The 10,176-nt window shown below is 41.0% G+C and overlaps 1 protein-coding gene across 1 annotated transcript in view; it reads right to left on the bottom strand.

Annotated features, from left to right (window-relative positions):
- Nucleotides 1–6,948: 6,948 nt before the first annotated feature.
- The window catches only part of CCDC174 (coiled-coil domain containing 174), an 11,379-nt gene continuing 8,151 nt past the window's right edge, over nucleotides 6,949–10,176 (bottom strand). The window contains 3 exon segments of the mRNA XM_009329935.1: nucleotides 6,949–7,167; nucleotides 7,170–7,535; nucleotides 9,256–9,390. Of these exon segments, the coding sequence (XP_009328210.1) occupies nucleotides 7,070–7,167; nucleotides 7,170–7,535; nucleotides 9,256–9,390 (599 nt within the window). The 3' untranslated portion in view covers nucleotides 6,949–7,069.

The following is a 10,176-nucleotide window of genomic DNA, read 5'->3' as shown; positions in this document are numbered from 1 at the left end:
TGCCGAGAGGCTCCCGCCGCGCGCTCAGGTGCGAGGGCAGGCGGTCCCCCCTCCGACCCCGGGGCCGACCGTGACTGGGCGCCCTCTCGCCAGCGGCCAGGACATCTCTAGCGCGGTAATAGAGACGCTTGTCTGCAGGGCCTCAGCTTGTAATCCCGGGCTGCCTGTTCCTTAACATCGAGGAGCCAGGCCTCTCCACAGAGAAAAACTTCCTACAGCTTTCCCTCCTGCGGGCTGTGGTCGCTCCTGGCACTGTGTGTGGGAGAGGCGTTCTCCAGCATCTGTGGGCAAGGCCTTGGAGATTAGTACTAGAGCAGACATCGGACACGTTTTGTCATGGAATTCTTTTAAGGACCACAGTCCTCTCTATTTTTGTGGCACAGCACCCCACCAGCTGTAATGGTGCAAGGGCATATGTCAATAGTTTTCTGAATGCCCTTTGTGCAGAAGTTAGGTATCCATTTTTTGGGGAGCTGGATCTTCTAGAAGACAGCACAGTGTGATGACCCCTCTCTGGTCTAAAAACACGCCTGTATGCTCTTTAAAGCTTTAGGTGAATCAGCTTTGGTGTTAATTTGGTGGTTTTGGAGAGAGGGGTAGCCCTGGATGCTATCAGGGAGAGGATCTCTGGTGTTCCTGTATGCTCCATTCTTAGGGAAAGTAAGGGAAAAATGTCCTTGCAAACATCAAGGGAGCATTGAGGGTAAACAAAATGAGGGAGAGATTGTTAGGACAAAGGATGAAACTGTTTAGTTGTTACACACCTATAGCAGATTGGCTCCTTGGTGTCTCTGATGAAGCTACTCTGGATTTCTTACCTGAGCACTAAAAGATATTTCACAACCTATATGAATGAATTTAGGTGACTTACACTGGTCCAAGTGAAAAGAGCACCTAGAGCAATACAGGATAAGCACTGAATGGTGTTAGCACCTCTGGATAAAGGCTGGCAGCCTCTCTGATTGATACAAGCAGAAGCATCATTCTCTGAATTCTGGTCACAGCTGCAATCTGAGCTGGAAGGCTGGGTAACTGCAACAGTTACAGTCATACAACACTTCTGTCAGCAAAAGCCCATGTTACCATAAATGTATACAAGATTTCAGTCACTTTGCACTTAAAAGTCAAAGCATGTTAATAACTGAGTGTGGTGGGGGGCTGAACATGATCAGGCAGCTGTGTGTCTGAACTGAAATCATGACATGAGTCAGTGGCTGGGCTGGCAGCACACCACCAGAGCAACATCTTGCATTTCCTCTGGATCCTTCTCTTTAAATGAGGCTAAACTAATTTCAAACTTTCCAGAAGTATAGGAGTTATTTTTCTTCCGTAGATGCTTACTAAGGATAGCATTTACTTCTCTGACTGTGAAAATGGAGTTTTATTTGGTTTAATTAGCGAAAACAAGCAAAGGACTTTCTTAATTACAAAGTAAACTTCCAGCTAGAGCTGTTACATTTCAATTGAATTTTTATGAAAGTTCAAGTTTCTGTGGCCTGCTTGAGCCTGTATCTTTGACGGAGGGGTAAATTAACCCAATCATCTGTATGCTAACCAACTCCTGGTACATTTTTACATTTGTTCTTGCCTCTGTTTAACCTATTTAACTTCTTTAAGATGCAAAGTCAGTACCTTGTGTCTTATGGGTCAAGGTTGGACACAAATTTTAGACGAAATTTCAACAGACCAAAAAAAGGGAGAGGAGGGAAGATCTTGGTCCAGGTTTACTACAAGATGGGAGACATTAGGTTCTAGCAGGACTAGATTTTAACTCTAGAGCTACTGATGGAACTGGTATCAGGACCAGGCCTCCTGGACACCCAAGGACTTGGAGAGCTGTTTGTATTAAAAACAGTTAATGAGGACAATGTGATTGATACAGTGTCTGCCTCTCACATTACGGAGTTGCAGCCAGATACTTTTCACCCCTTCCAGCAGCCTTAGCTGACATGCTAATAGTCCACAGTCCGATCCAGTTCCCAAGGTGGTGAAAATCAGCTTTTGGTGACACACAGAAAATTGTGTTCTCTAACAGTACTTCTCTGGAGATCAGATTGAGTCCTGCCAGCTAGATAGAGCAGGTGAAGGTTGAAATTCAAGCATGATTGAATGCTTTTTGCATTTTGGACAGATAACTTGTGTATCAGAAAAAATATTCACACAAAGATGTGGGACAAAGCTGCCTTAGGTATGTTGCCCAAGAGCCAGTGACTGCCCTGGCTCTGTGCAGAATTCTGAAGGCAACGTGAGCCACCACTGGTACTTCTTGGGGAAGAGCTCAGTTCCAACACATGAAATGCAACCATAGATACAGCATGCCCACAATTTTGCATGCTCAGAGAAGATGGAAAACAGGAGCTTGCTCTACTTTACTTACATCAGTCATATACTGATGGTGGCAGATCCTTACCACCATAGCCCAAGTGCACACCCATTTTCCACTGGTGTCAAAGTAGATAACTTGGGAGGGGGGTGGTGGTTTAAAATGAGGAGGAAGAGGGAGTGGGAGACAACATCCTCTAGATCTGGCCAGAACATGAGAGAAATATAACCTTGGCAGTGTGTCAATAAGCAATTGTTTGCCCCAGGAATCGCTAAATGAAATGAATGAGGTTGCCAATCACGGTGAAGCTAGCTTGAGGTGGTCTGAGTGAAATAGATTGAATAGAAATGTGTGCTCCACAGCATGAGAGAATATGCAAAAGCGTTTCAGCCAAAAATCAAGACAAGAGGGAAGGAGACCAAATGGCAAAGTGACAGACTGCTGCTGTGGGAGAGCTGTTCTCAATAGGCTTTAGTTTAATGTAGACACTGAACTGCTTTCCTGGCCAGGAGTCCTCCTGTGTTTAACATTAGGCTATGGAAATGAAGCTGAACAAAGGAACACTTTGATCGTATGTTTTTACATAATGCTATGTAATAAATGGCATTTCATTCCTTAGTGCAGCTGCAGCTCAGTGTTAAACTAATGCAAAGACAATATAGGTCCTAAATCACATATATACATAAAATTACCCACAGTCTGAAGGGCATAGAAAAAACAAAACCCAGAAGGCAGTAGGAAATGAATATCAATGATTAAAATGGTAGTGGAATAGATGCAAATATTCTTTATAGGGAAATCCATCGAAGGATATGATTGCCACAATGAATTCAAGTCAAGCTCTAATGTTTTAAAGTACTTTGCCCACTCTTTAGAGTTAGTTCAGCTCCAAGGTAATCACACCCTACTCCGAATGACTTCCACATACCGATTCATGTGAGGTCTTAAATAGGAAACCTCTAGCATAAGTCAGCCAGCCCAGAGAACTGGGTTTGAACTTCTGCTCTGCCATGGACTTGCTTTGTGACCTTGCATAAGACATTTTGCTTTTTAGTTTTCTTCTTTCTGCAAAATGGGTACAGTGGTATTATCTTATTTCAGAATAATATTCTGAGGCTTAATTAATAAATAATTGTAATGTACCGCGATTCTACACTGAGAATAGCTAAGGAACCACGAAGTACACAACCCAAAACATCCTAAAATGCTTCACTGCACTGCCCAGCAAGCTTCAAAACACTGGGGAGTTTCTCATGCTTTTATGTTCCAGTTGATCCTTCCTCCCGCAGCTGCCTTAAACAAACAAAAAATCAGAAAGAGGGACACAATATAACACAGAGATACAACAGGCAGTTCGAACACAGAGCTCCTGGGTCTAACTCGGCATGGACTAGTGATTCCTTTGCAGCCTTTAGCAGCTCCACCAATCTCCATCTTCCATTTCCCTTTTCTCCAAACTGTAATGGTACCATTTGGACCCCCATCTTCCAAGGGCATTATAGTGGCTTCTAAGTTATGACCTTTCCAAGATATAAAGTACATGTCATTTTTTTAAATCTTTCAGACAATTTCTTTCAAACATCAGAATTGCTCATTCAGTCTGATCTTATTTGTAGGAACCAAGAAACTACAGTACTAAATTCTTTCTTGCTGTGAAATTTAAATATGGTTTAGTTAAAGCATCTCTGGTCAAAAGGGATGGTTTTTCTGATAGATTTCACAAAATACTTCTAAATGAATTACCTGCTTTAAAAAAAACAGCGTTTCTAAGCTGGCAACCAATTCTACCCTGCCTCATACATTGAAATTGCCCGTTACAAGTGAAATCTTGGATGTTTATTCCAACATACAGCTAAGCTGTTTTGAGTCCAAACTTAGCATTCGCTCACATGCATAAAAGTAACATCATCTGAACAAAGCTTTCCCAGACTGACGGTAGGAATCTGAATGAGGTCCTTTATCTCCCGTGCTGTAACAACCAGGCTGCCCTAATTAAAGAACTTAAACATGACAGTCACTATTAAGTCACTTCTGTCAACACGGTATTAGACATGTTCCAGCTGTACCAGTGGATCACGGTTAAGCATGAGGACAAAGGTGGAGATCCCCCCAGCGAGGCACAAGCAGTGAAATCTGGTAGTGGGTACCTAGGAAATATACTCAAAGTAGTCTGGCACCCTAAAGAAGTAGTAGAGTCTTTGCAGGTAATTCTAGCTTAGCAATTAGCTTTTGCCTTGCTTACTCTGTGAGCAGCCAAACACTTCTTTACGAAACATTACAACATTTAACATCAGTTTCTATGTACAAGTTCAACAACTGGTGGCATTGCAAGATGACTGTTTTCCTAACTAGTCAAATTTGAAATTTGTGTTTTGACTTATTATCCACCTATTATCTTTGTAGAAGAAAGCTGCTAAAACACCACGCAACTGTTCTAAACTCAAGTTTAAATGTGAGATGACGCAGAATTTGAAACAATTCTACTCGGATCAGAGTCATCAGAGACTACTTCAATGTTACTATGAAATAAGTAGCAGAAAATAGGTATATACTGGCAGAATTTCTTATAGAAAATCGGTAAGACTAGACTGCCATCTCATGGATATTGACTAACCTGAGATTGTACCAAATTTATGAGGAAAAAACCCCGTGTTGATGCTGTCACATTTGGTAAAACCAGATGAGTTTGTAACATCTTCCTCTTTGTTTTAGTCATTAGTATACAATCGTTAATTATTTTCAGGTTCTTTATTCATACCGAAGAGGTTCAAGGAAAGGAAGAGATTACACCCTAACGCCACACGCAACAGCTGGGTTCAGGTCAGTGTCAGCAGCAACAAAAACAAGGAGCTGCTGCTTAGTTTTCTGTGCGTTTCAGGTGGATGTGGCCATTAATAGTGCCATACTACCCTCAAGTTCTAGGTCTGTTCAGAGAAACAGAAACCCGAAGTTATCATAAAGCTCCAGTCTCTTAACCATTTGGTAAGGATAAAAGACTGGGGTATTTTGTGACTTTAAAAGGGTACCACTGGTGCTCTTGCGGGGTGTTATTCCTCCTGTCAGGTGTTATTCCTGCTCTGCAAATTCTTGTGCAAAAAACAGCGATATAGGAAAGGGGAGAGATGGAAGCGTGTTTACTAGCTAAGGTTAAAACAGAGTTTGGGGACAGTGAATGTGTTCTGCATGTTGCCAAGTTTGCTCAGTGACCCTGAACACACTGCTGTTCATCAGGCTTTGCAAAGCAGCCTGAAATCTGACTGAAGCACACAAGAGTAGCACGTTATCTCTGCCTCTTTGGCCAGTTCACTATTTCGTTCAAATGTTCACTACTTTGATGGTATCATTGTCATTTAACTTTAGACCACCTATGAAACTCCCATTCTAACCTGCTTTTCTAGGTCTTATCCTTGTATGAGCTTTTAAAATACAAATGGGGGTATATAAATTATCTTCAGAAATGAAAATGTTCTACATGGTAAATACATATTATTCTCGTTTACTGAGATTCTGAAATAAAAGCTTGTTTGGTAAAGGTCGGTCTGCTTTTATGTATAATGACTGCAAGATCACAGTTTTTGGAAAAAAGTATTAAATAAAATAAAGCCATAAATAGACGATGCAAGAAAAATGCACTTGGAGAATTACGAGAGCAATTTCTAAACCAGTAAGACAGTAATTTCAGGTGTCAAGACTACTTTAGTGAAGTGTTTATTCTTAGTCTAACCATCATTATTTATTGATTTCTGCAATGCTTCTCTCCACTCTAATTTGCTTCACAGAATTATGAGTTATATACTGACCTCAGGAATGCAGAAGCCATTATGACCATGTGAACTACTCTCCACCACTGCTCACTAGATAACATTCTGCACTTGCTAAAGGCAGGAGATTAGGTAGGTAACAAATTTCCTAAAATCTTTCTCTATTTAGCAGCAGAGGGCCTGCCATTTCAATACGGTTTCTACAGATATCACTGAACTTGTAGTACCTCCAAACCAGAAGCTAGGTAGGGAGCAACAGCGTAAAGGAAGAGTTCATCTTTTGACAGCAAGCCATTAATATACCCCAAAGTTCAGGTTAAGTGGCAAAGAGTTAAAATGAAATATGTACTAAACTAAGTAACTACTGCCAAAAAAAAAAATCACATCATTTTAATAAAGAGGGAAAAAAAAAAGAACCACCAACAGGGCAAAAGTACAGCCGTGATGTACAATAGCTTAAGTCTCCAGGATTTATTTTGATCTACTTACAGAAACTTATTTTTCCCAGATGTGGGAAAATAGTATTCTTGCTGAGAAGATAATTCTATTTCAGTTCTTTAAATCACGATTCTTGCTTATCTTTTTGCTCAGTTCAAGTCACTTGTCTATAATAAGACAGCATATCATCTAAACTTTGGTAAAGTGGTTCCTGATTTTGAGTGTCACTGTTGGTCTGTGCTGAAGACGCCACATCTTGGGCGCTGCAGCCACAGGCCTGCGCTGACGGTGGCACACCTTGGGCGCTGCAGCCACAGGCCTGCGCTGACGGGCACACCTTGTGCCACGGCCTTGCGTGGAGGGGGGCACCCTTTGGGCGCTGCAGCCACAGGCCTGCATTGGTGGCGGCATACCTTGGGCGCCGTAACCGTAAGCCTGCATTGAAAATGGCATATCATGAGTGCTGTAGCCATAAGTGTGCATTGGTGGCAGCATGCCTTGAGCGCCGTAGCCATAAGCCTGCATTGGAAATGGCATATCATGAGTGCTATAGCTGTAAGCCTGCATTGATGACAGCACATCTTGAGTGCCATAGCCGTAAGGCTGCATCGACGGGGGCACACCTTGAGCACCATAGCCGTAAGCCTGGGCCGATGGCAGCATATCCTCATCATCGCTGCTGTCATCCTCCGACGATGACGGCACATCTTGAGTGTCACTGCCACAGACCTCTGTTGATGCTGACTCATCTTGAACATTGCTGTTGTAAGCCTGTGCTGATGGTGGCACATCTTCAGCGCTGCTGCCGTTGGCCTGCGCTGATGGCATCTGTTGGTTTTGTGCTGTCTCCGTTTCCAGTTTTTCAGAGGAGGTTTCAGGACTGTTCAAATTCTGACTTATGTAATTATCATCTTTCTTTTGTCCCATAAAGTAATCAGAAGGTGGCGCAAATTCTGGATCTCGCTCATCTCTGAGCTCTTCCTGTTTCTTTGACCATTGTCCAAACATCAATTCTGTTAGAAACAGGGAAAATGGTAGATTGAATATAATTTTCACGGTCTGAAGATCAGTCAGGAAGGAGGGAAAACAAATTAGCAAACAGAGAAGATGCAGCTCAGCTGTGTAAAGCCATTTGAAGCTACCTTTCCATCTAGTACTAGATTGCTGGCTAAGCTGACAGTCCACTTTCTTTACAGAGCGGGAACAAAAGCATTGAGCATTAAAGATAACCACCGCCCTCTATATAACTCATCCTAGTCACTTTAAGATCCTTTAACAATATGGTCACTGGTTATGAAAAACGACTAATTATTTAGGGGTGAATCAAAATACAAACCAATCAAAGCATTAAGAGCTTAGTTATTAGAAGATGGAGATGATGATATTATCTCTAGTGGGCACAGGTCAAAACTTCTTTATTTCAACAGAAGTGGTAGATATTCTAGTTACTACGACAGCTGCTGTTTTCTGATTAAAAATAGTTCTGAAGTACTGCAACGGAATGACAGCTCAAGATCACCACACTTAAAAAGATATCCCCCAAACCTACCCTCCAAAACCAGTAAAATGCTTTTCAATATTCATTTCTATCAAAACTTCTGTAAGAAATGAAGTAGAAAATTTTGATACTTAAGGGCTACACATTTGTCTGCTGTAGCAAAATAGAGCCCCAATCAGAGCAGGGCTTCTTCCTTTGCTTTGGTAGAAATAGAAAAAAATATCAAATAGTAAGGAGGAAAGCATCTAAGAGAGTGAGGAGTTTTGCTTATCCCTTCTTATACTAATTTAAATGCTTGTGTTACATTTATGTTCAGTGAACCACAGTTATTTTACTTCACATTTTAGATTAAGCTGTCCTCTGCTTTCTGAGTGTAGTATTTGTTGTGTAGTACAGTGCTGCTTGGGTGTCAGTCAGACACTAGGATTGCTCAGAGGTAGGAAAAAACCAGTGTCGGGCAGGATAAAGATTTAACAGATAGGACCTGGAAGTTTTGGTTTTTAATGGAACCACAAAGTTTCCTCTCACAACAATGTTCATTAACTGAACACAAAGAGAGATTGTGAAAAGTAAAAAGAAGCTGGAAATATCAGTATTGCACAGAATAGGAATGCTGCTCTTACAGGAGTACTAAAGGAGGTGGACATTTCTGTGCTTTGCCTGTTCCTTGTTCGCTTTTACCTAGAAGTCAGGCATCAGACTACAAGATGTGCGTGATCTTAGATTGATTAATGGTGCAAAATGAGTTAATGGGTTTTGGAAGATTGCTGGACTGAAGCAATCATTTGATGTTGTGACAAGGAAGATGCTTCAAGATGGGACATTGGCACTGAAGTGGTCTCTGCTTGCATCACTTTTTAGTATCATCCTGTACCTGTTTCAGTGTAATACATCCTGCCATCGTGTAGCACAAACTACAGAAATACATCAAGAAGAGATCACACTGAAAGACAGTAAATCTTATGAACTATGAAATGTCATTCTGTCGACCTCTCTGGATCATCCAGAAATGGAATAACTCATATAGAAGAAAAAATTATGGGGACATTATAGCAGCTAGTGGCACTAAGGCATGCCTTGTCAATCACTGCAGTGGACACTAGACAGTCAACAATACATAGGGATAAAGTATTTCATTGCTTCTCAGTCTTACCATACTTTGTCACAAAAGAGAAAGGAAAATAGCAGTGTACACGCTGCTTCCAAACAATGTTTCTGAATCTACATTTCCTTACCTTTGCCTTTATCCCACTCTCGAACATAAGGCACGCCAGGCTTTGTATCTCTTCTCTCCTGGATGACAACCTCTACCTTTCTACTTGCTGCAGTAACTCTCGGAGCTTCTGGTTCGTCCGCAACACCTTTCACCTCTATGTTACAGAAACAGATAGTTTTTGTTAGTAAAGGGATAAAATCTAGATGAACCTCATAGAAGGAATAGGAAGCAAGAGTTGTTTACATTTATAGAGCTCATACTAGTTATCTAATTTCATTCTAATAATGAAATGCATCTGAGTGGGGAGGTGATTTTTTTTTTTTTAATTACTGCATATTAGTTCAGAAAAGATAATGGGTAAGCCAGATAATCGGGAAGCATACCGACCAAGAGACACTTCATTAGCTTTCCAGTTGTATCAAAAAGACTGCTGAAAATCTATTGCCTAATTAACCCAAAAAGGAATGTGCTGAGTATTATACTGAAGCTAGAAAATTAGGTAAAAATAAGAACATTAGCATGTTATCTCCATTTCATTTACTGGAGAAAACAAAACGGTTTGCGTTCTTTTTCTTCTGAACAATAGTAACAGCGGTGGCACATTACTGTTCTTCGTTTCCAGAACACTTCACAGTTAATCACTTGCATAGAATTCTGACACAGTGAAATATTAGCTACATTTTACAGTAGCAGACAGACAGTACAAGTGTCTAATGGTGTCACAAGACAGCGCAGAGAAGGGATTATAACTCAAATTCATCAGCCTAAACCCTAAAGTCAGCTGTATGTCCAAATTACAGAATGCACTGAAACTGTAGCAGTGTATATTATATGATATCAAAATTAACTTGTTACTACTTTTTATTCTACTTCATCTTAGAAAAAGAAAAAGCCAGTAAAATTTCAGCAGCTCTAACCTCAAGCTGCAGAATTAACCCAT

Source organism: Pygoscelis adeliae, unplaced genomic scaffold (assembly GCF_000699105.1).
Source record: "Pygoscelis adeliae isolate BGI_AS28 unplaced genomic scaffold, ASM69910v1 Scaffold208, whole genome shotgun sequence".
NCBI classification, from domain to species: domain Eukaryota; kingdom Metazoa; phylum Chordata; class Aves; order Sphenisciformes; family Spheniscidae; genus Pygoscelis; species Pygoscelis adeliae.
The sequence above is the reverse complement of the archived record's forward strand: the minus strand, read 5'-3'. Positions and strand labels throughout refer to the sequence as shown.